The 24,841-nt window shown below is 53.2% G+C and overlaps 9 protein-coding genes across 9 annotated transcripts; 5 read left to right on the forward strand and 4 right to left on the reverse strand.

The window, feature by feature from the left end:
• Positions 1-175: 175 nt before the first annotated feature.
• On the reverse strand, positions 176-988 carry DCS_01845 (uncharacterized protein; the record flags this gene model as incomplete). The annotated part of the gene is made up of 1 exon (XM_040799176.1): positions 176-988. One exon carries the CDS (start codon positions 986-988, stop codon positions 176-178), a length of 813 nt encoding a protein of 270 aa, XP_040660059.1.
• A 510-nt stretch (positions 989-1,498) lies between these two features.
• On the forward strand, positions 1,499-2,559 carry DCS_01846 (uroporphyrinogen-III synthase; the record flags this gene model as incomplete). Its single annotated transcript, XM_040799177.1, has 2 exons — positions 1,499-1,819; positions 1,888-2,559. The coding sequence occupies 2 exons, from the start codon at positions 1,499-1,501 to the stop codon at positions 2,557-2,559; spliced, it is 993 nt and encodes a 330-aa protein (XP_040660060.1).
• A 980-nt stretch (positions 2,560-3,539) lies between these two features.
• On the forward strand, positions 3,540-4,454 carry DCS_01847 (oxidation resistance protein 1; the record flags this gene model as incomplete). The annotated part of the gene is made up of 3 exons (XM_040799178.1): positions 3,540-3,935; positions 3,995-4,203; positions 4,253-4,454. 3 exons carry the CDS (start codon positions 3,540-3,542, stop codon positions 4,452-4,454), a joined length of 807 nt encoding a protein of 268 aa, XP_040660061.1.
• A 458-nt stretch (positions 4,455-4,912) lies between these two features.
• On the reverse strand, positions 4,913-6,588 carry DCS_01848 (uncharacterized protein; the record flags this gene model as incomplete). Its single annotated transcript, XM_040799179.1, has 3 exons — positions 4,913-5,836; positions 5,913-6,466; positions 6,528-6,588. 3 exons carry the CDS (start codon positions 6,586-6,588, stop codon positions 4,913-4,915), a joined length of 1,539 nt encoding a protein of 512 aa, XP_040660062.1.
• A 1,119-nt stretch (positions 6,589-7,707) lies between these two features.
• Positions 7,708-8,434, reverse strand: DCS_01849 (uncharacterized protein; the record flags this gene model as incomplete). Its single annotated transcript, XM_040799180.1, has 2 exons — positions 7,708-8,080; positions 8,145-8,434. The coding sequence occupies 2 exons, from the start codon at positions 8,432-8,434 to the stop codon at positions 7,708-7,710; spliced, it is 663 nt and encodes a 220-aa protein (XP_040660063.1).
• A 3,594-nt stretch (positions 8,435-12,028) lies between these two features.
• DCS_01850 (uncharacterized protein) lies at positions 12,029-13,833 on the forward strand (the record flags this gene model as incomplete). The annotated part of the gene is made up of 4 exons (XM_040799181.1): positions 12,029-12,958; positions 13,014-13,122; positions 13,189-13,333; positions 13,407-13,833. The coding sequence occupies 4 exons, from the start codon at positions 12,029-12,031 to the stop codon at positions 13,831-13,833; spliced, it is 1,611 nt and encodes a 536-aa protein (XP_040660064.1).
• A 2,622-nt stretch (positions 13,834-16,455) lies between these two features.
• DCS_01851 (Casein kinase substrate, phosphoprotein PP28) lies at positions 16,456-17,334 on the forward strand (the record flags this gene model as incomplete). Its single annotated transcript, XM_040799182.1, has 3 exons — positions 16,456-16,522; positions 16,581-17,158; positions 17,218-17,334. The coding sequence occupies 3 exons, from the start codon at positions 16,456-16,458 to the stop codon at positions 17,332-17,334; spliced, it is 762 nt and encodes a 253-aa protein (XP_040660065.1).
• An 874-nt stretch (positions 17,335-18,208) lies between these two features.
• On the forward strand, positions 18,209-20,057 carry DCS_01852 (uncharacterized protein; the record flags this gene model as incomplete). The annotated part of the gene is made up of 3 exons (XM_040799183.1): positions 18,209-18,229; positions 18,306-18,389; positions 18,513-20,057. 3 exons carry the CDS (start codon positions 18,209-18,211, stop codon positions 20,055-20,057), a joined length of 1,650 nt encoding a protein of 549 aa, XP_040660066.1.
• A 1,229-nt stretch (positions 20,058-21,286) lies between these two features.
• Positions 21,287-22,540, reverse strand: DCS_01853 (vacuolar protein sorting-associated protein 74; the record flags this gene model as incomplete). The annotated part of the gene is made up of 4 exons (XM_040799184.1): positions 21,287-21,376; positions 21,442-21,893; positions 21,980-22,226; positions 22,292-22,540. 4 exons carry the CDS (start codon positions 22,538-22,540, stop codon positions 21,287-21,289), a joined length of 1,038 nt encoding a protein of 345 aa, XP_040660067.1.
• Positions 22,541-24,841: the final 2,301 nt, after the last annotated feature.

Genomic DNA, 24,841 nt, shown 5'->3' on the forward strand with positions numbered 1-24,841 from the left:
AGAATTCACAACTCGATGGCTACGTAGAGGTGAAATGCGATCGGTCGTAGTGGTTACCTTATGGCCTTTTCGGCTTCGCTCAACGTTCAACCAATCCCTCTGGTGCGGCGGCGTCCTGAGGCGAGACTGCCAGCATTTGGCACTTCGGGGCTGTCGACCGGACCATCGAGGCAAACTATCGGGAATCGCTGGCAAAATGGGCAAATCTGGCCATCTCCGTCTCCAAGATCCTCTTCCGGTCAAGCAAAGCGTGGACATGCTGCTCCTCGATCGCAATATCCTTGACGGTAGGGTGGCCAACGGCAGCAACGGAGGCGACAGTGGTGGTGGCAGCGGCTGGGTGTTTCGTAGACATTGACTTGATTCTGCGCTGCAGGTTCAGGTTTACCGTTGCCAGGTCGGCGGGCGGCGCGTAGTCATCGCCCTCTAGAGCGCGGAGGAGCTGCGTAGCCTGCTCCGACTCACGGTGGAAAAGGCGTTGGAGGGAATCGACGCGGTCGGTCATCTGTTCGACTTCACAGATGGAGCTCTGCAAGGCCACGATGGCGCTCCCCAGCTCACAAGGATCCAGATGGGTGGCTTCCGTTTGCACGACCGTCCTGGCGAGGGAGTCGAGAGACATCTTTCCCTCCTCCGAAAGCTCATCTTGTATCATGGTGAGGATGTGCTGTCTCGGCGAGGTATGCATCGATACCGCAGCATGTGCGCTCTTAACTTCCTCGAGGGCCGCGATCTCGGCTTGAAGGAGCATTCGATTTTCCTCATCGGCAGCCTCGTTGGCGGACACAAGAGCCAAGAGTGCCTCGAGAGTGTCGCGATTCCGTTCGAAGGGGGGCAAGGTGGTTCCAGGAGGGAACTTGGAGGCGATCCAGGAATCGATGTGAGACCAATCACGGGCATTGGAGGCGGCAAGGCGGGCGACAGTAGGCGAGAAGATGGCGTCGCCAGAGATGGAATCATGCTGAAGCAAATGTCGATGGTGAGCCATGACGGCAGCTTGTCTGCTCCGCGATGCAATACTAGGTGTGTAAGTGCGACGAAGGATGGGCTCTCGTAAGTGTACTGAACAGTAGTTGTGCTGTAACTTGACGATTCAGTGCGCTGCACTAAAACCGGACCCCTGTGTCGCCCGCCAAAGGGGAAGCTGTACAAGTTCATGGGAGCTTCATGGAGTCTATTGGTTACTACATAAAACATTACCTAGCCTGAAAGAGCTCTTTTTATAGCTGTAGGCTCATGTATACTGTAGAATACAGTGGCATTCTTTACGGATACTTGGAGAATATTAAAGTATTAAATAATAATACAAGAACATTTTACCATAGGAGTTTTCCCGTCATGGAGTACAGTAGTATTCGTAGCAGGAAGCTGCTGTAGCCCCGCCGGGACCGACCTGCTACAGTAATATCGATACGTCGCCGCTGCTACCTACTTAGTAGTCAGCCTTGATCCGCAACCCCATCTCTTCTGGATACATCGTGCACTTCGATTGCTGGCCATGACATCGTCCTTGTCGGAAATCAACAGGGCAGCGTCGTCTGAGGCAGATGACCCCATGCCCATTCCTATCCTTCTGCTCAAGACCAAGTCGACTCCCAACGATTCCTACGAGGACCTTTTTTCTTCGTCCCAAACTTGCACAACACATGGCCGAAGCTTCGAACCGCGGTTTTTATCTGTGCTATCGCATACAATACACGACGACGGCGTAAACAGACTGGACGGCCTTCTAAAGTCGCGAAAAATTGGGTACCGTGACGGCTGCGACTACGGAGGGCTGGTCTTCACATCCCAGAGGGCCGTCGAGGCCTTTGCCAGGGTCGTCGAGAGGGGCAAAGGTGCAGTTTGGTGCCATGGAAATCAACGGTGACTTGTCGATGATGCTAGGCGCTGACGAGACGTATTGATCGACGAGAAGATGGCTCCGACCCTAGCTGGCCTTTTCTCCAAGACATACCCATCTACAGCGTTGGGCCCGCAACTACCCGCGCCTTGAAAGCAGTCCCTCAACAACCAGCGCTGCAAGTGTTTGGCGACCACACGGGAAATGGCGAGGCGCTTGCGGAATTCATACTCGAGCACTATGCTCGCTGGTATCCGAACGCCTCAAGCAAACCGCCGCTGCTTTTTTTGGTTGGCGAAACACGACGCGACATCATTCCCCGTATCCTCATGAGTCTTGCCCTTCCCGCCGACAGAAGGATACGGGTCGATGAGGAAGTGGTATACAGCACGGGCGTCAGAGAGCCCTTTTCTGCCGACTTTGATGTCTGGTTGCGTGAAACACAAAGCTCGCCATCCAGATGGGTTGTAGTCTTCTCCCCGACTGGCTGTGATAGTATGTTGCGTGGCCTCGGCAGATTGGACGCAATCACTGGCCAGGTCGATGAGCAAGGGGCCGATGGCAGGACATTTATCGCTACGATTGGTCCGACGACGAAGTCGTATCTAATCGAAACCTTTGGCTGCCCGCCCGACGTCTCGGCGAAGTCGCCATCGCCCGAGGGGGTACTGCAAGCGGTGATGGGGTATGATATGAATAATGAAGTGAAGCGGTAGGGCTGTCGAGTTGATGCGACTCTTTCGAGATTAAAACGCATGTACGGGGGGTACTTGTTGAAGCGGAATATGCGCCAGTTACTTACAAACCAGACTGGTTCCACTGCTCTGCAAACATACTTCTGCCATGGCAATATTTGCTATATACAATAAACACTGTACGTACCCAAGAACGCACAAGAATAAATACATCAATAATTTTAGAAGAGCACTGGGTAATTTAACAAGCTATTCAATACTGACGGAGTATGCAGGAATGTGTTTGCTATGAACTTGCTCTATTCAGTCAAGTATTTTGTCACATTAAAAGTCAAAGCTTCAAGATATATACTGTACTCTTTCAAATAATTTCTCATATCAGTAGGACATTCACTTCGTACATGTAGTTGTAGATATGATGGAATGACTCTGCACTCGTAAATCCATTGAGACGAACTAAGTAAAAGCAATGTTACAGTTCGTCTCCCTCCTCTTTGAAACCAACGAGACTATGCCTAATTTAGCAAGCGGCAAAGGAATGTTCGCATTATCAACAGCGCACCCCGAATCAGGGACTAGAACTCAACTTAAAAAAGGTCCTATAACTCCAAGTAGCGGGACTGGGGATGTGGCATCGTTTCAACAGTCGCAAGCTCTGCGTTTGACTTTTCCTCATCACTCCCCGTCCGATGTTTTGTCGTGCCGACTCCTGAGCTGTACCTAAACCTCTCATCCGGTAGTAGGTAGTCAAGACCTCCAATTACGTCACCTAGCTCCGTCGAACAGCATCGGCCAACTCCGCCTATCGCGGACAGACCACAGACTGCAGAAGTCACGGCGTTGCCGAACCCCCAAGCCGAGAAGCACTTTTGGTCGAGGACGATCCAGCCTCCGATCGCATCGAGCACCTCCTTTGCGAATGCGGATTCTAGCAGCGGCCACAGCGCAGTCGAATCGAGCCATCACTCGCCGCCAAACCTCTCGACATCGCCTCTAGTAGCATGTGGACAGGTCTCATTCGTCGCTTTTCTTCCGAGGGCAGGCTGGCTGGGGAATCGGAACCGTCTTTTCAAGGATCGCAGGACCAAGATGGAATCAGCGGCGTGTTCAACCCAACGGTGAGGCGACCGAGCCCGTTTCGACCGCCGCCCCTCGACCCGCTCGTTCTTCAGGGGTATCGAGACAGCACCACCGGTTCTGCCAGGTTGCTGAGCACTGTCTTGGCCGAGGAGATTCGTGCCATGGTCCCAGAGCGATTGCGAATCGTCGAGGACTGGCAGCTTCTCTACAGCCTCGAGCAGGACGGTGCCAGCCTATCCACATTGTATCAAAAGTGCCGGCATTTCGACGGCCGTAGGGTGGGCTTCGTCATCGTTGTCAAGGACCAAGAGGGCGGGGTGAGTTGAATCCCACCGTTTGATGAATCTGCGGCAAAAGCATGCCTCGGGCTGACCAGTACGCCACGGTATGGGTGAGAGCAGATCTTTGGCGCCTATCTTTCCGAACTTCCCCATCCAGCCCCGAGTTTCTTTGGCAACGGGGAGTGCTTTCTCTGGCGCGCATCGACCATCACATCCCTTCCGCTACCACCCTCGGCAGATACGACAATGCCGACGCACAGTCCGTCGCTGGCACCTACGAAGTCCAGGTCGGCGCCGGGGAGCGGTACGTGCTCACCTGTCGAGTCCATACGCTTCAAGGCATTCCCTTGTAGTGGTCTCAATGACTTTTTCATAAACTGCGAGACCGGCTTCCTCAGTGTCGGCGCCGGGGGTGGCCATTACGGCCTGTGGCTCGATGACTCGCTTGAAGTTGGCCACAGCTCCCGTTGCGAGACGTTTGGTAACGAAGCCCTCAGCGACGCGGGCGAAAAATTCGGCGTCCTGGGCGTTGAACTTTGGGTGCTGGGCGCCTGACGGACGGGACCGTCTTTTCAGCCGTTCGCTTGTTGAATGAAATGCAGAATCGTGATTTTATTCCTTGGTATCTGTACATATATTTGGGGGTTTTATACATATATTCATCAGACACGGATATCAATTGAACCAGCATATGAACGCGCACTCCGAGTTTGACGCAAGATCAGTCCCAGTCCATGCAACCCTTGTATTGTGTCAGCCCCCTCCAAGGGTCTGCCCCCCCCCCCCCCCCAATGATGGCCAAGACAGGTCCAGACAGACGGGTTCAGACAAGTCTTGGTGGTCAAACAGACCGGAAATATCTAGCGATCGCCGTGTTGGACACCAGCATCATTCATATCATTGATGCTTCCGGTGGAACATGGCACAGCATAGAGTATTAGTGCAACCAACGTGTCGTTATCCGTTCTTGGGCGGGTCTCTCGTATCGCATTATATCCCAAAGCCCAGTTGCTTCATTCAGGGATGGACGGCTCTGCGGCGTGTTCTTCTGCCACTTTCAATTTTCTGCCAAATCTTCGTGGCGGTGGTGCTCTGGGTGGCACTTTCTTTCCCGAGCCGTTGATCTGCACCTCGGGCACCTGGATGAAGGGAGTGCCATGGCGGTGCTTGGGCACCGCCGGAAGGATCTTGCTTCTCCTCGCCGGTTTTGCGACATCTCCGCGCGAGAGCGCATCGGGGGCGAGGGAATCCCTGCCTCTAGCATCCGCCGCGTGGCGGCTCGGCGTCTGCACGCCGGGACGTTCCATGACGCCAGCAACATCCCCGACGCTGATGCTGCTCGCGTACTGAGTCGGCGACAGGCTGATGCCGAGGAACTTGTGGGCCACGACGGCCGGGGCCGAGGCGTCGCCGGCATCCGATGATGGCTCAAGCCAGCCGACCCTGGTCACCCGCTCAACCAGACGCAGGGTCGTCTCGTCGGCCGGAGCAAAATGAGCATTCTTGGAGCCACGCAGTATCCTCAGGACGCGCAGGATCTCCTCCTGCTTGTAGTGCGGTGGCTGATTCAGCTGGGTATGTGCCAGCAGGGGAAACATGACGCGCAGGTAGGTGTGGCGCAGCGACACCTTTTCGTCGGGCAGGTCCATCAAGTTGCGGATGATGACGTCGAGCAGAACGCGCAAGTCGTTGGTGTAGAAGTACTCATACGTTGCCTTGGTGGTGAAGAGGAGGTAGAGCAGCTTGAGGATGAGGAGCTGAAGCGACGTCTCGGTCTCGCGGTTCAGGAGCAGGATGATGTTCTCGCCAAAGGTGCGGAAGAGCGGCCCGTGGAGGCTAAGGCACTTGATGATGCGGTTCGTCAGCGGCGTCGGCGTCGGATCGGCATCTGCGGCCGTGTCGGTCGAGGCCAGCATGTATTGTTCGTTGAGGACGAGCTGTGTGTGCAAGGGTCAGCGTCCACTCGCCCCTTCGGCTTCGTCTCGGCGGCGGGGCGGTTCGGGGCAGGCGTACGAGAACCCTGATGGTCGGGTAGTGGTACGGGTCCTGGACGTCGTCGGACACGCCCTCGATGATGCGGAACAAGTCGTGGATGAAGTCGTCGCCGACGAGCATGAGGTCGGCCGCCGTCAAGCGCTCGACGCGAGACATCTCGTACATGAGCTGCAGGAGGAGGCGATGGAGGCGAATGTCCTTGTCGCCCCGGCGACCCTTTATCAGCTCGAGCAGGCGCGTGAAGCAACCCTCGTCGATCATGCGTGGGAAGCTGAAGACGTCTCGGAGGCCGTCGAGGAGGAGCAGGCTGGCGACGGCGTGCAAGGGGGCCGTCTCGTCCTCCTGCAGGAGGCTGTGGATGATCTGGGTGCGGACGTAGCCTTTGTTTGCCTCGAAGAGGCGGCTGTCGAGGAGCAGGTGGGCGCAGGCCAGAAGATGATGCTGGGAGTCGGGGTCATCGTCTCGATTGCCGATGGCCGTCGAATGGGCCAGCCAGGCTCGAAGTGCGTCGTCGATGGATTCGTGGGATTCGCCATCGCTCGACAGAGACTTTTCGAGAGCTGAAGGCTCGTCTGCTCGTTAGCGTGACCGGCCTTGCGCCGTCGGCCCGGGGATGGATGGGCGAAGACGTACAGGACCACAGCTGTTCCTCGTCGTCGGGAGAGAGGGCCGACTCGCCGTCGAAGTCTGCCATCGTTACAGGGAAGGCGAGGACGGGACGTCGACGGCATCGGGCCTTTTTGGAGTCGGGGCAGGGCAGGAGGAGTCGGGTGAAAGGACGAAGACAGGCCGGGCCTGGCTGGCTGTGCCGGTGGAAGGGACGGAGGAGAGGAATTGCGGAAGTGGTGAGGACGAGGTCGTCAGGAGACGTGGATGAAATGAACGAGTGGGGTAATAATGATGGTTGCATCATGCTCCGCACTGGAGGGCCATACCTGTATGTACTTTCACCTAATACTGTGCGGAGGGGTGTAGAGCCGACACTCCGCGCACTACGGAGTACTTACAGTACAGTTACAGTAACAGGCACTAGAGGGAGATACTACTTAGTACAACTAAGTAAGTAAGAGCCAGCACTTACTGTACTCCGTACAGTGGTAGAGACGTAAGTACTTACGGAGTGCTAGTGCTACTTAAGTACCTACTATTACCCACATACCGTACTAGTATGTGGTGTATTATTACATCCTTCAGTTACGCACTGTAGGCACTGTAGGCACTGTACAGTACCTATAAATACGGGGCTCTTGGGCTAGTATCTGGAGGCACAGCTGTAAGTAAGTAATACATTAACTCCGGACTTGCAGCAGCGTACTAACGGTACGGGACAACCACAAATGACAAGTGCACGAGGACTCCTAGTATTATTGCCTACCTCGTACCACGTCGTGGTTTTGTAGCATCTTATGCAACAACTTAGAGGTGGTGTCGGCGTGCCAGAACGTCCAGCAGTACAAAATGACCGGAGCGTTGCTAGCGTACCTCGCAGCGTCGTCCTCCGTGGCCAATTCTGTTCGCAAGTACTTTATGGATTTGAGCTGAAACTTCCAGGTGAGTTGATATAATCCCATAGATACAAGTATTCATCGCAGCTGTACACTACTGTACAAAGTACTAGGCAAGACGCAAACTCCGTGCCCTTTGAATATCCCAAGTACATTCGTTCTTTTTCCTCCATGACTGGCCGGCGTCTGGCCATGTTGCACCATTGCACCTTATCCTCGTGCCCACTTCCGTGCACTTCCATGCATTTTTGCCCATACAGTTCGCATGATCAAGGCACGCCCCTCTCCATGGTGAGGGATGGCGAGTCTCATAGCAAAAGGGCCGCTCCGGCGATAAGGGCGGCAGCAGCAGCGAGGAGCGTATTCTGCGTCGCCGCTGGATTTCCGATGCTGCTCGTGCTCGTCGTCGACGACGTGGACGAGGGATTGCCCGCAGCCGTGTTGGTGACGGTCATTGTCGGGTTCGGCCCCAGGCTGGCTCCGGTCTTGACCGTCGGCGGGGAGGAAGTGAGCTTTTCGGCGCCAGCGGTCATGGTGACGGGGTACACGAGGGCCTCGTAGTCGGGGATGCTCGTATGAAACGTGCCGAGCTGGATCCCCATGGCGTTGGTCTCGGTGCGCATGACATCGCACGCCGCGCCATGGCTTGGAGAGTCGGACGAACAGATCATTTCCTCCGTCCTGACGATGGACGAGGGCACGCTTAGCGACGAAGGAAGGCGTTGCGATCGGATGACATGCTTACAAGATGGCGCTTGCCTTTCCTATCCTTTGCGTGTCGACGAAGCTCAGGGAAACGGTCGACGGCCCTCGCACCATGGTCAAGGAGTCGGTGCCGCCGATGAAGCATACATTCTTGCGCACCTCAGGACCGCAGGTGATGGCGTACGTTGTCGCGTCCGAGTCGACGTTGACCACAGACCCGACCAGCTGATGCGTGCGCGAAAGCAGGGGGATGAAGAGGTCGACGGTCGTCGTCGCGGCCGTCACGCCGACACCGGCGGCGGCGGCGAGGAGGGGTCGACGAGGGAGCATGGTAAGGTGCAGAGGAGAGTAGAGGTTGCACGAATGACGGACGAGAAGGTCTTGCCCGACCGAGGACGAGTTCGGGTCTGTCCATACTTGCTTATGCTTGAGCGTTCTGCACTTGTTCCACCAGCAACCAACATGCTTACTCGAGCCGCCTGGGTTGGCAGTGACTCGTGCGTGTTGTGCCAACTCGAGCACCAGCAGCGAAGTCGCACTGTTAGGCGTGTTAGTTGTTGTTACCAACTACATGCTGCTAGCACTACCTCGATTGAGCATTCACGGAGAGGCAGCAGTGACATCGGGCGTTGGCCCTAATACGGCGAGTGGGTGTACTTGTGGAGTACATGCTCCCTCCATGTAGCAGTATTGAGTAATTAAGTAGTACTTAGGTACTGTGCTCCGTAAGTACTGTGCTCCGTAAGTACTGTACTTGACGTTCTTGTGTTTACTTGTGAGAACTCGCCCAAGCGCAATATCCACTGTTGATTGCGAATGCTATTCGTATTCCATACACCTAAGCATTTACAGTACAGTCCATGCACACTGGTACAGTATTTGTAGTTAGTGGCAAGTACAGTATAAGTATACTTGCGAGCCCGGATATACTTGTGTCAATACATGGAGGCAAGTATGTAAGTAATGTACTTGTACAGTATCAATCTGCTTTGTTATCATCCCCGCTACATTATGGAGTAAGTACTTACTTACAGCAAGTACAGAGCATGCGGACGGACGCGAAGACAACTTGTGGGGTTTCTCGTGGAAAAAAAGGCAGTACGGAGTCCTCGCCTACGTGCCTACTTACACCTGAGTACTTACTAGGTAAGCACTACGCATACAGCACACTAACTTGTACAAGTACTCCGTTCAAGTACATAAGGACTTGCAGCAAGGAATAATACCAGCACTGCAAATAATACTATTACATGTCGTATATGTAGGAGTCCATGGGGTTTAGTACTTATAATACGGAGAAGTACTTAATAGTACGTGTACCGGACCAGGAAGCGCATGTATATGTGCTTGTACCCCTACTGCACATTGCTTTACAGACTCCCTATTACTCCGTCATATTACTTGGTACATATGTAGTTGTACGGCGAACGGAATTACCGCCAAGAAGAAATCATGCCTAATAATCTTGTTACGTATAAGTAAATATATGCGCATATATACATTACGTACAGAAAACGTTGATGCATTTACATATACGGAGTGAATACTTACTTAGTTGCATGTGCATGTGCAGTATTACTGTAGCACTGAAGTACTTGCAGTAATAGTTCCAACTTGCACTTCCGTTCACCTTGGTGGACTTTTGGTACTGGCTAGGTGTACAAGTACTTCGGTATAACCGCGGCAGCGTGATGGACAGTGGCTCGCTGTAAGTGCAAGTGCTTATAACTACAATGCACATGTATGCTTTATCGTCGCAGCGTTACATTCCTTAAAGTTGGTGTACTGCAATTGCACGGCACCTTTGTGCAATTGTTCACTTACTGTATGTACATGTAGTTGTATGCGCTCTGGACTCCGTACTCCGTACTTGCAAGTAAGTACAAAAATCGCCAAGAACACCTCCACCGTCGATACATATCCTGATGCACACCTAATCACATGTACTTACCTGATACGCCTATATAAGCAAGTACGGAGTATTGATCCGTGCATGTACTTAGGGGTACTGACTTCATGCATACAGTACTTACAGGTCCCTGTAATTACCCTCCGCACCCTACGAGGGCTAAAAGAGTGCATGGATCGTATCAGTGCTGTACTTACTTGAGTACTCAGTGCTCCGTACTGTACATGAATTGTACAGTAATAATAGGTATTTCACTCTCCGCGATGTCCAATAGCAGTACGGAGCACTTGTACAAGTACTCGTTCATGCAGGTATGAAGTATACGTTGTACATGTACTGAATACAGGTGCCTCGGTTTCCGTATCACTCACTATGTGGGGAACCCTGGCCGCGGGGACAGGATATGACAAGACGAGACAAGAGACCACGAAGGAGACCACGATCATCTGCTGTAGAATGGCCCAAACCGGGAAGATGCATTTTAATAAATATAATCACGTACGTAAAGATGTGTAGACGAATGATGAAGACGCGATAATACATTTAAAGCAAGGAGTATTGGTAACGGAAGGACGGTGCAGGTAACAGTACAGCACTTATGCTGTCCACTAGCTCGGGATGATGTTCAGAGACGGATCCTCGCATTTCTACAGGTACTTGTACAAAGGACGGCGCCGCCGCACGTACACCCATTTGTACTTGCACATATATATGTCTTTGTTCGGAGTACTTACTTACCTAGTAAACCTAGTACAGGTACAACGTGCAGTCTCAAGTACGTGTACATTTAGGTACATGCCAATTAAACAACATCGTCACAAGTACTCCGTATACAAGTGCACGTAAGTATGCCTGAGAACTTCCATCTCGTCCTCCATGATTCATTCTTGGCATAGAACGAACCATTCCGTAATATTAATACCGTACTATTCCTCTACTCGTAAAAAAACATGCACAAGCATTATTACAATACAATATACGTGTAGGTGTTACGTACAGTACATGTACTGGTGCACCCAAGTACCCCCAGTGACTCGTAGGTGCACATACAACTAAGCACTTACATATAGTTGTTCTGTAGGTAGGCTAGGACGGAGCACTGTAAGTACTAGGTACTGTACAGTAGTCTGCAATCCTGGGATATTAGGTGATACTGGAGCAGTAAGTAGGTGTGCAGTGTGTACATGTACATACTTCGTAGTACAGTGAAGTATACTTCTCTGGAGGACCTACGTTGTATATGCAAGTTTATCTTCCTATTACAGGCACAAGCACCGAGTACACCTACTTACACCCACCCCGTACGGTACTTGTACGGTTCTTACGATAAAGTAATTTACAAGTAGTTGTACAGTACTTGCATGAAAATCCTAGGCTGGACCTTTTTCTACCTATGATACAATGTAATACAATGTACAGATACACCTTCATGTACATGTATCCACCTGGATGCCAATGCCGACGAGCCCTGGTAATGCCGGCCTCAGGCAATCCTGCTGCAGTACAAGTATTAATTTATACCTGCAATACCACATCAGCACGGCGACGACTTCAAGACGGCTCACCACTACAAGTAATTACATATTGCACCATCACGACGACGACGACCACCACCACCACATCGACTGCCACCGCTGTGCTGCTCGTACCGCTGCTGGCAGCACTGCCACTACGACTACCTACCTACTGCCGGTACACGTAAAAAAACCCCACGTCTACGGTACGCATCTGCATGGTAATTACGGAATACTCCGTGCGTGGATGACCACCACTCCATAGTATTCACATCTAGTACTTACATGCATTATATCGTTACGTACTATTCATGTCCGTAATTGCATGCATGTACTTCCATGTGCCGGCGTGCGCTTGCCCGTCGTGATGGACGTGAATTCCCAGAGTCCTGTATAAATAGCCGCTCTTTCTGCCGCATGTCAACGGGCCACCAAACTCGGACACTCTCCTGAACCTCCCTCCCCTCCCCCACCCCTTGTCCGGCTGATCAGGGTCAGAGGATGCGCTGCAACCTCGTCGTCGCTGCCGCATTCGCGGAGCTGCTCTTTGCCACGTCGGCCGGGGCAACCGTCTACTCGGCCTACAAACACTCTCGATGGGCGTCTCGCTCCCCGACACACTTCGACAACAGGCACGTCAAACGCGGCAATGGCAAGCAGGCCGTCTACGCCGGCACCTTTGATCAGTTTATCGATCACAAGAATCATTCGCGGGGTACGTTTCAGCAGCGGTACTGGTGGAACGCCGATCACTACGGCGGTGACGGCTCGCCCATCGTCCTCGTGGCACCCAGCATAATCGACGGCGAAGCCTACGCATCCGTGACGACCAACATCAGCTTGCCCGGCCAGATCGCCCAGGAGATCCACGGCGCCGTCGTCTTCCTCGAGCACCGCTTCGTCGGCAACAGCTCGGCCTTTGACGACTATACGACGGAAAATCTACAATACCTCAACCTCGACAACATACTGGCGGACCTTGTCCACTTTGCCAAGACGGTCACGCTGGACTTTGACCGGAATCGTACCTCGACGCCGAGCAAGGCCCCTTGGGTGCTCTCCGGCTGCGGCAGCGCCGGTGCCGTCGTGGCCTGGATCAATGCCTTGGCGCCGGGTACGTTCTGGGCGTACCATAGCTCGAGCGCTCCGGTCCAGTCCATCTCCAACTTCACGAAGTACTTTGACGTTGTCGAGGAGGCCATGCCGCGCAACTGCAGCGCAGACTTGAAGACCGTCATGGCCCATGTCGACGGCATCCTCGAAACCGGGTCGCTCGACGAGCGCCTGACCCTGAAGGACCAGTTCGGCTTCGGCAACCTCACCCACAACGGCGACTTTGCCGCCGCCATCGCCAGCGGGATCTACAGCTGGGAGATGCATTACCTTTCCGATGGCTATCCGAAATTGCACCAGATGTGCGACTACATCGAGGTGCGTGTCCGCCGGTCCCTTCATCGTACGAGTGCGTACCTGACGTCGAGAGCAGAACAAGTGGCCCAACAGCACGGCCGCCACGCCCGACGCGAACGGTGTCGGCCTCGTTAAAGCCCTCGCAGGCTTCATCAAGTGGATCCGCGAGGAAGAAATCCCGGGGGGTGAGCTGCCAGTCACCACTCCATGAAGCCTGGAGATTGATCGAGCTGACGAAAGGGGCATTTCAGCTTGCGATGCCGACGACGACGAAGAGCAAGTAGCTGGAAACAGCACCTGGTGCTACGACTTGCGTGACACGACCCTTGAGCACTATACCGACACGTCTGCGGTGAACAACATCCGCCTGCAGTGGTGGATGCGGTGCAACGAGGCGTACGTCCTTCTCCTGTCCCCTTCCCTTCCCGAACGTGCCCCCCGCTCGAGGCCATGGCTGATGAAAGGCCAGATTCGAATTCTGGATGGCCGGGCCCGGCCCCAACGGCGGACCCTCCATCGTCTCCAAATTCCTCACCGTCGACGCATCGCGAAGCCAATGCGGCCTGCTCTTTCCCGAGGTCAACGGCCACACCTACGGCCTCGCCAACGGCCGGTCTGCCAGCACGGTGAATGAGAGGACAGGCGGCTCGAAGCTGAAGACGACGCCGCGCATTCTGTTCGTCAACGGCCAGCTCGACCCGTGGCGGTCTGCCATGGTCTCCGCCGGCGACTCGGAGATGCAGGCGCCCGTCTGGCTGATCGCCAACGCGACACAGGGCCACGACGTATACGCCGAGGAAACTAGCGAGATCCCGCACATCGCTCAGGCTGTTCGAGAAATCGTGGCCCAGATGAAGCGATGGGTGAACGAGTTCAAGGCCGCGCCGTCATCGTAGGGTTGGTCATGTGCCTGCGTGCACTAGGTTCCCTTGGCCATGCGGATGAGTCGTGACCGCATTGCAAGTAGAATACGAGTAAACGGGGGGCACTGTACTTGTATGCATAACTACTTACGCCAACGCCGCAGATGAGGCGGACATGGTCGTGCCGGACCTCGTTGGTGGGCATGCTTAGGTAGTCATTATCGTCATCAGCTGCTGCTGCTCCGACGAGCCAGATCGGTGTCGCAACGGCGTCGCAAAGGCGTCGCAAAAGCCTTCATGGCAGCACCCGCAACTGATGCGATGGGTGGCAAGACGCGGGGTGTAGCCGTTTTGGATAGCCGGTAATAGTTAGGACGATGGCTAGCAATCTGGACACTGGCGTGCCGTGTCTCGTCTGTTCTCCGTCGTTCATCACTCCCTCGTGAGTGGCAGAACTCCAACAGGACGTGGCAGCCATGGCACGTGCGAGCGCGTGCAGCACGTAACAACCGTAACTCCAATGGAACTTCAGTAATGAATGGTCCCCGGTGTAAACTTGGCAGAGAAGTCTTGTCATGATACAATCATGCCAGTATGCATAGTGAACCCATCCGTGTGCAATCGAGTCTTGTCCAGTACGCCGCCACTTGGACTACGGGCACGTAATGTACTTGATGCAGTTCACACTCCGGCCTTGGCCTCGGCAAGTCTCACGGGGTCGTGGTTGCAGCCATCAGGGGCCGGCTTCAGCACGAGATGCATGCATGAGCAAATCAGGCCACGAGAATCGAAGGATGTACCGCCGGACAAATTTTATCTGAACCACGAGCACCTAGATGCGAGCAGAGCAGAGGGTAAGATCGACGTAAAGGATCCTTCTCTCCTCCAGTTTCCCCTCCGGAAGCCTCCACTGAAGTTTGAAAGCCAGAGTGAATTTGAAGGATTAAAATTTTCTAGTAGGTTGAAAGAAGAAGAAGGAAAGGGACAAAGCAGTAGCGGCGGCGCGAGATTAAATAGAAATGCGCACGATTAGGGAAGGGAACGGAAAAACGAAATGCCTGCAGTAACTACTCCGTTCAGTACTCCGTAAGTACAGATGCTTTAGTACGGAGTACAGTACAAGCACTCCACTGTACAAGCACTCCACTGTACTCCGTACTTGTACAGTAATTTTTCCCTCCGTACTGTAAGTGTAAGTTCCGGTAACTATTCACTGTGTACTTGTGCAGAGTAGTACATGTACAACTACAGTATAAGTAAGTACTTATAGTTATAAGTTGGTATTAGTTGTTAGGCGTGCCAACGAGTCCCAGGTACGTTGTCAATACCCATGTATCACTTGCATTTACTTGTACTTGCTTGCAGTACTTACTAGGTACCTACTTACAGTACATGCACTGTAAGTACGTAAGTACAGCTACTTAAGTAGTTACACCTGCTTGTACGGAGTACGGGGTACATTTACAGCGTATTACTATTATTACCAACGCACATGTCCACTGCATGATATTGGTACTGCACAAAGTATCACTCCGTATTATTACTTGCCCTGTATACAATACTTGCACACTTCTATACATGAAATCGTACGCCGTACTGATAGCTTCACATCAACACCAACACTGGACTTGTACTGTATTATCACGCAGCGTAATTATCCAGTACAATGTATGTGTGTATTGATAGTTGGGCGCCGAGTGGCATTGTTCGAGAGTGGCGGTGTTTCCCTGGACCATCCAGTCGAGCCGCAACGCTCTGGTCATATTCGTGTGACAATCATACGGACGGTGAGTGAAATTGGTAGGTAGAGGTTGGTGATTGAAATAGATGACGTGGGGAATATTTATCCATTCTCGTACCGCTTTCGCAGGATGGTGACCAAACGGTGACAGCTGGGGAAAATCGGAAATGATTGCGCACGCATCCAAATCGGCCATCTGCCATTCACATACGGAGGAGTGCTTGCAGTGCATGTACTTACTTGCACGGCTGGCTACTAACCTTACTCCGTACCGCACTGTATTACAGAGCAGTAAAAGAAGTAGTAATACAGTACAACAAAGTGCTAGGTAGGTGTACAAGTGCTTACAGTAGGCGCATCAATTACCTTGTAACTAAAGTGCCTGGTAAGCAAGCGTGACTCGTACGTGACTCACTCCCCATCCATCCCGTGGCTGTCATTGTTTTGCCCGAACCACTGTACTCCGTAATAACCCTCCGTGCAATCTACATTGGGCTATTTATCTGGCTCTGCCAAACCCTGTTGCCTTTGGTCCCCCCCCCTCCAAAAACAACTGTTGAACGGGCAATACTCCGCAGCCTCTACGCGGGTTATTATTTTCATCAAGTCTTGATCGAGGACGACTATTCGCCTAGTCAGGCTACTCTCGCAAGACTATTTGTGTTTGGTTTGCTGCCTACCCAGCTGCATTTACCCCGCTATCCCGCTTTACCCAAAACCTCTGCAAACATTTCGTCCAAAATCTCCCGTCACCATCTATCCATCCTTCTCAAATCTCTCTCCATTTGCTCCTATCCCTACCGCCTCTGGTCCCTACCTGCCAAGAAGAGTTCTTGATTCAAGGTTCAACACCCGCATGAGTGCCCGCATATATCCGCCCACATACGAGACGGAATTTTTGATCCGATCATACCATGGCTGGTGGAAGCACTGTAGGGAATGCTCGCCGAGCGGGCAAGTATAATAAGCCAACGAGAGGGGGTAATCCGCATCAACCGCTCTTGCCATCGCACCCTCACGTCGCTGACTTTGTTCCCAGGCGGCAAGCACTTCTCGCGAAACCTCCAGCCTGTGGATGCCGACGGTAATCAGATCAGCATGTGGAGCGCCAACTCGGACGATAAGTCGGGCACGGACGAGGAAGAGTCATCGGACGAAGGGTCATCGGACGAGGAAGCCAGCGATGATGGCGGCCCGTCCAAGGCCAGCGCCGCGGATGCCGCCGCCGACAACAACCGCGATGAACGAAAGGCGCTGAAAAAAGCTCGCAAGGAGGCGGCCATCGCCAAGCAACACGGTCGCACCGTCGAGGTGGGAGATCTGCCGTCCAGCGATGAGGAGAGCGACGAGGACGACATGCCGGCGAACCCGAATCACTCCAAAGCGGCTCGCAGCATGACCAAGGCATCGAAAAACGGCGTCGAGGCCATCACGGACGGCGTCGAAGGCATGAAGATGCCGGCGAGCCGGCGCGAGAGAGAGGCCCTCGAAGCTGTCGCCGCGAAAGAGAGATACATGAGATTGCAGGCCCAGGGCAAGACGGATGAGGCAAAGGCCGACCTGGCGAGACTGAGTCTCATCCGCGAGCAGCGTGCCGCCGAGGCCGCACGACGACAGGTGACGCCATGCCCAATCGACATTCCCTGGCCTCGTCCAACATGCTGACCCTTGCCTAGGCTGAAAAGGAAGAGAAGGAAGAGCAGGAAAAGGCCCGGAAAGCTGACATTGAAGCCAGGGATGCCAAGAAGCGCGAGCTTGCCGCTGGGCCCAAGAAGGGAAGCAAGAAGAAATAAACCGACGATGGATGGTTGGCTATTGTCTCGCACGGGTTTCGACTACCGATTTCTGTCCTGCTGCAGCTTCTGCTCCTTGTACTGCGTACTAATAGTCCAACGCTACGGCGATGATGCTGATGTGTTGTTGCCTCTGCTCGAGCTTCACGTGCTGCAGTTTTGTGCTGTACTTCTCAGGGAATGTATCAAGTCCTTGCGGCGTTCCTCGTGGTGAAACCGCTGGCCATCGAACAGAGTGCAGCGCACAAGGGAACAACTGGCAAAGGTTCGTGCGTAGGATTGGGACGCCTGAGGCACGCATTCAAGAGTGGAGGGGACTCTCACGACGGTGTCTCTGTTGTGCGGAATGCTCCGAGATGGACAAGATGCTTGGAGGCAGATAAATGCATCACTCCCAGTACAAGTAATAGTGATCAGTGCTTGCTGGTACGAATACTCCAAGCACAGAGTATTAATTACAGTACAAGTTCATGCTTTCCCTACTGTGCTCCGCACATGTACACCAAGTACTCAGTACTCTGTACTCCGTACTTCAGTAGTATTACTAGGTGTGGAAAATACTTGCTATCACACTTACGGTACTCTGTACAGTACGGTGTGCTCCGTACTTTATACATGCAAGTAAGTACTTACTTACCCCACATTGGCCGATGCAGGCATCCAGAGCCCAAAAAAAAAAACCTCCCAAGTCGATGCCGACAAGCCCGCCTTCACCTTCACTTTCAATCCTTCATTAAACCAGCACCTAAGTATTAACATTTTCTTGTACAACTGCACGGCACTCTGCCTGTCGTTTTTTTTTTTCACCTTCAAGAATACTCAGGCGTGTAAATAAGGCGAAGCGCGGTAGAACATCGAACGCTACTCTTCACAAATGGCGGAGGCTTCGTTGCAGGTTCGTTACGCACCTGCTTTCCTGGGCCTTGGCCTTGGCTTTGGCTTGATAACTTGACGCTGACTGTGTCTTCTAGGATCGCCTGCGCGAGCATGCCAAGGCATTTGATGGACTGCTGAGCTTGATCCCGGCCAAGATGTATTATGGAGAAAACAATACCGTACGTGATTCCAGCCGTCGATGGAGCCGTCGTCACCCTTCCAGTCGTGGCTTATTGAACCGCCAAGCATATTGCGTCACGCCGGACCACGCGTATTGAGGCTGACGAACTATCTACTTATAGGATCAATGGCAGAGAAAAAAGCAGACGAAGCAGGAAGCCGCTGCGGCTCGACGCGGCAAACTCGATCCTGACAGCGAACTTAACCGCAACGCAAAACAAGTCATGGACGAACGCGCGAGCAATAAACGAAAGCTACGGGAGTTAGAGAAAGAGCAAGAGCAGGGACAGGAACAAGACGAAGAGGATGGTCTGAACGTCTCCGACTTGGTCGAGAGCGAACAACCAGGCGAAGGTCTACGAGCCTGCAGGGTCAACGGAAGCAAGAAGCAAAAGCTCGACGAGGACGCCAAAGAAGGGCTCCAGTCGAGCGAGACTCCATCGAAAGTGTCCAAGAAGGAACTGAAGAAGGCTGCGAAGAAGGAGAGGAAGGCCGACAGGAAGGTAGAACTACGGGCGAAAGCGGAGGAGAAACCACCAACGCCGTCCAGGGACAAATCCGCAAAAGTCGAGGATCCTGAGAGCACACCTGGCAGCGGCAAGAGGCAAAAAAGTAAGGGAAAGCGGGATGCCACACCCTCCAAGCTGAGGCAAGCGGAGTCGTCGGGCCGCAATCGCACGACGGAGAACGACAAAGATGATGTCGAAGGCGCCCGCATTCCGAATCTCTCCCTCGATATGTCGCTCCTTACTCAAAAAGCGGTGGACGGAGCGGCGTCCATGTCGTTGGATGTGGTCGAGCCAACAGTTGGCGACGCCTCCGGCGAAGTTGCGAGCACCGCCACGTCCACCTCGCCCCCCCGTCCTGCCTCGGAGAAGCCCAAGCAAATCAAAATTCCGGCTGACACTACCGCCTTGCGAGCGCGCCTTGCTGCTAAGATCGAGGCTCTCCGAGCCGCGAGAAAAGCCGATGGCCCTGACGGAAAGCCAATCCGAACGCGACAGGAGCTCATCGAAGCGAGGCGAGCCAAGGAAGCCAAGCGGAAGGAGCACAAAAAGGAGCTTCGCATGCTCGCGAAGGCAGAGGAGGCGAAGAAGCGTGAGGCAGCTCTCGCATCCAATTCGCCGGGCGTCTTGAGCCCCGCTGTTGAGTTGAATGATGCTGCCGGCAATTTCTCGTTCGGCCGCGTTGCGTTTGGAGACGGCTCGCAGATGTCTCACGACCTCAGCTATGTCCTTGCGCAAGGAAAGAAGAAAGGGCCTTCCGATCCCAAAACGGCGCTCTTGAAGGTGCAGAATCAAAAGAAGCGCCTTCAAGAGCTCGATTCCGACAAGCGAACTGACGTTGAGGAGAAGGACGCTTGGCTTACGGCCCGTCGTCGCATCGAAGGGGAAAAGATCCGAGACGATGAGGCCATGCTCAAGCGATCTATCAAGCGAAAAGAGACTGCAAAGAAGAAGAGCGAGAAGGCGTGGAAGGAGCGTAGCAACGGTGTAGGCATGGCCCAGAAAGAGAGGCAGAAAAAGCGTGAGGAGAACCTCAAGAAGCGCCGAGATGAGAAGCTTTTGGGCAAGGCTGGCAAAAAGAAGAAGGGCGGTGCGAAGAAGAAGGGCGGACGACCCGGCTTTGAGGGCAGTCTCGGGGTCGGTGGCCGCAAAAAGAAGTAAAAGCGAGTATGGTTGTTGGCCTGTCTCCACTGCTTGGATATCGGGGCCGACAACGTTCCCTGAACAGTCTTTTCTTGTCACGTCGAATTCCACACGTTGCTAGCGTTGAAAAGAAAATGCGTTTCGTTCATTCTCACGGTCTGCTGTGATGGTGAAGGAGAGAGGAGGTTCCCATTGTGCTTATGCACCAACGAAGGGTATTTATTGCCTTGGAAAGGCGTAATATTCCGGCAACAGTTTAGGCGGCTTTGTTTAGATCAAGGGTAACTTCACATTTGCCTTGATATTTCGTGGGAGAAAGCACGACATCCAAACCAACATGAATATTCATATGTTCTATTCCATAGCCATCCACGAGACGCGAGCTCCGAGGGCTTGATGAGGAACACACTACTGGCCAGGGCAAGGCGAATACTGACTAACGCCTGTCAGTTGCTCAATAACCTCAATACATAGCAAGAACGGGTGGTAGCACGGCCGGCTGAGGGCGTAAAAACGACTAGATTCAACTTCAACTGGATTTTCATCATTGGCTCTTCCGATCCCATTGGCACTTTCCTGCAGCGGAAGCACCAAGTTGTCCGACATCACTTTTTTTTCACCCGTGAACAAACAATTGAGAGAAACCAACAAAACAACAAACGATAGGTCAAATGAGGATACCGTACGAATAATAGCGAAACGAACCAAGCGGAGAATAGATAAAACCGGAGGGGTGCAGAGAATAAAGAAGACATAAACTTGCATCTAGAGTATATTTCCTTCCTGCCATTCTCCGTAGTATTGCCCTGCCAATACTAATCAGCCCCACCTCCACGATGAGCAAGCATGGTAGGGGTTTGACGGAGTCAAAACGCTTCATCCTGCCTGGCCTTGGTCGGTCTCGCTGCCAGAGGGGGCGGGGGCGGAGTGGGGGGTTCAGAGGAATGTGGCTCGTGCACAATGTTACGATGCAAATGTTGGCATGAGATCGAGGTCTGGTCGGAGGCGAAGTGATTAATACGCATATCAGGTATCAGGAGCATGGTGATGAAAACAAATTTCTCAAGCGTTCGACCGGCTCTGGTTTGCGGATTGACGTGATGTGGTTCCGAGCGGACAGACAGACAGCAAGTAAGCAAAACAGGCTCCGTCTGTGACCATGACCATGACTGCGTCCGTGTTGCCTATCGGGATAAACTTGTGACGGGCGGTTTCCGGTGGCCTGTGGCACTGAATCCACTGACCAGTTATAGCAAGGAGTCAAGTCGGGTGAAGACGCTCAAGCAGGCCGCGACAACCTCGAGCTGCAACTCTTTTTCTTTGGCCCCGCTAACCTCCTGTACGTGTCGTCAGTTATCTGGGTAGTCGTCTGCCTTCATATCGGACAGAATTGCACGCGTACCTCTCCGATAACTTGCGGCAGATTGGAACCGATGCCATTGCCTGTCGCCTTCTTGCCAAAGGGCCACTGGCTATAGTCGGCCAGCAGCTCGTCCGTCTGGGCAAAGGCACGCTCCCGCGCTTCGTGGCCGAGCGTGGAAAGGGCATTCTCCAGCACGTTGGCGGCATAGGCGGCGCAGACCATGGAGACGGTGCGCAGGTAGCGGAACTCGAGGGACTCGGGGAGGAACTGGCTGCTGTTCAGGACGACGGTTCGCTGCGTCAGGACATTTCGCACACGACGACGAATCTCCTCCTTCGCGCCTCCATCGGCGACCGGGTGTGTTGCCATGTCGAAGAGGAGGAAATTCCGTTTCTCGGTCCGGAGGATGCCCTTGTCCACGAGGCCTTTCGCGAGGCGTTCACGGACCTGCTTGAGCTGGTACCCAATCTTCATGAGGTTCCAGGTTTCGCCTGCGGCAGCGAGGGGCGCATTAGCGTTGCGTGCCAATGGAGGACGCGGAGGATGGAGGACGGCATCGACGAGAAAGGCTACGCACCGCTCATGAGATCAATCCAAGAGCTGACACTCATCTTCTCGCTCTGCTTCATCATCTTCAGAGCCTCGTCGAGCAGGACCTCGCCGGTGAGGGTGTCGTCTATGACTTCGATGTTACGGTCCGCCGGTGGGAATCGTCGCCTCGAGGGGTCCTTCTCCATGCTGATGCGGCCTCGGAATGCCAACTCAAGGACGATGCAGCCTCGGAGGGCATACGAAATATTGTCGTTCCAGAAGGAGAGATATCCCTGCCGTGAGCCAGCATTGTCAGCCTCCGCGGGGGACGGACCGGTTTTGGCGTCGGGGTATGTACCTGCTTGTCCTTGAGACCGAGAAGTAGGACCTCCTCCATCATGGTCAACTTGGGCTGCTTGCTCCGCTCGGCGCTCTCGCTAATGTCTCGCGGGTCGTAGGCGATCTTGTGCCCATTCTCATTCTTCTCGTAGCTGGTCTCGGGGGTGCTGTCTTTGATATTGGTGGCCGAGTTGGTCCTGGAGGGCTCGTTGTCGATGCTACCTGTGCCAGCGGCGCCACGGCGCCGCGTGAGGCCGGACGAGGACATGTTGAACGATGATGTAGAGCGAGTGAGCGAGTGAATGTGGGTGGAAGATGTGCCGCGAGGTCCCTCAGGGCCGAGTCGAATCCGAATGGCGGACAACTAGTGGGCTGGCCGCGTCTCCTCTGTCAAGCTCCTGCACAGCAAGGCGAAACAGTACGAGTGCACGTCGGCCAATGGCAGGAGGAGCAAGCGATGGGCCGGACCGAGCGAGGGCGGACGGTTGATGAAGGATCGATGAGGGCAGCAGGAGTCGTGGCTGCACCAACGGCGCGTGTCGGCCTTGATAGATTCGCGGGCCTTTGGTCGGGAATGGATGGATGCAGCGAAAGCAAGATGCCGATGGATGGTAATGTGGAGGAATACCAACAGAGACGTAAGTCGAGGGGGGGGGCGGCGGTGGTGGTGGTGTCGTGGTAGATTCATATGGGGCCCACATGGCGAGGTGAGGCGGTCGACCCTAATGGCCGGTCTCTCCCTCGCTCCGCCGTTGGATAGCTCGGAGGTTAGAAGCTCGGTGGCCAGTAAGATGTTGCGAAACAGCATTTACGCCATGCGCAATTCGCGAAAGAAGCGATAATAATCCAAAAAAAAAGTATAATTACTAGTAGTTTTTTCTTTCATTTATTTATTAACTAGATGGTCATAAAATTATTCTGTTGTAAATAAACTCCTCTTTTAAATAAGTAATGATTTATTTTACTTTATTTTATTTTATTTTATTTTACCTGTTTTTACTATTGTATTTATGAGGATTTGTTAGCTTGTTTTTTTCCTGGTACAAACAAGTCTGACCTGCAGCTATAATGTGTGACAACCTCAAGAAATTTCACTTGTACATTTGAATGCCTTGATATATTAAACATCATATCAGTAACTATTGTAGAGTGAGCAGTATTTTGTTGAACTACTGTTTTTTATCAGGTGCAGTGGGTATCAACCCAAGGAATGTCGCTGCACGATTTCATCGGTTTGAAGTATCATTGTCGCAGGGCATGTACTTAATTACTGCATGCAAGTACTGCACTTGCATCTACTGTAACTACTCCGTACTATGTACGTAGTATTCTCCAGCAACGTAGCACGCACTGCACAAACGGCGCTTGTCCTAGCGTATCGTGGCATTGAAAAGGGCAAAGTACTTAAAAGCAGCCAAGAAGCACGATTATTCCCAGACATCAATGTCCATTTCACGCATCATGACGAGCTGGAAACCAACTTTCAGGGCACGGTCACGTGTGAGCTAGCGAAAGGGGAGGGGCGGGGAGCGATCCTCATCAGCATATCCCTGCCTGCGTTAGTTCAAGGCGATGCTAGTACGGAGAACGGAGTAAGTAGATTCATTCATTCGATACATCCACGACACGAGGGAGAAAATACGAGGGTTGAGCGGCCAATGAATCTTATTGCTCTTCCTAACGTGAACAAGCCGACCATCGACCTGGCAGTCTGCCCTCGGGGTGGTCCCGCAAGGGCGACAAGAAGGGAAGGCCGACGATGAAATGAGGAATGGGCGCCGTTGATCGAAGTCGCCATACATCATGTCGTCGTGGCCCCCAAACGCAATGCCCCTGTACTTTGAGTCGATCGATAGGTTGTCCTACCTACCTACATCTACACCTACATCTATTTCGGCGCAGCGAAGCGAGAATGGCGACCAGCTCATGTCCGAGGCGAACCATGAACACTTGAACGTAGGCAGGAGCCTCGGGGTTGGCAATGTGCAATCGATGCAACGAGCATTCAAGGCTTCGTTTCCACCTCGAGAGCAGAGAGAAGGGCATGAGCTGGATGAGAGGGAAGCAGGGGCAGGCGTAAGCGTAGGCATAGGAGTATGGCAGTCGTCATTTGCTACCAGCAATACATACATATGTAGGTCAGTATGTATATTCCATGTGCGTCGTCCAGGTAGGACACGATGCTGCCATTCATGGCGTGACGTCGTGAAACACGACAGAAAAATAGCAAAATAGAAACTCAGCAGAGCGTGCGTGTATGTGTAGAGAATAAGATCAGAATTCATAAGTTCGTATTGCCAATTGGCAACATTATTCCATACAAGTTAGTCAGCAGGTGGTGCTAGCTATATCCATCTACCAAGCCCAGGTTGTTTGTTCAATGTCCAACAATATACAGTATTACTTACTACTACGATACGTACGGTAAATAGTTGTACATTATGTGTGGACAGCACATCTCCCTCAACACGTCCAAGTAGAACGACCATGAGGTCAAGGCTTTCCCGCCAAGGCTTGATGGCCTCATGGCTAGAGTTCGTGTGCCCGCTTGCCCAGATCCAAAGTGAAA

Source organism: Drechmeria coniospora, chromosome 01 (assembly GCF_001625195.1).
Source record: "Drechmeria coniospora strain ARSEF 6962 chromosome 01, whole genome shotgun sequence".
Classification (NCBI taxonomy): domain Eukaryota; kingdom Fungi; phylum Ascomycota; class Sordariomycetes; order Hypocreales; family Ophiocordycipitaceae; genus Drechmeria; species Drechmeria coniospora.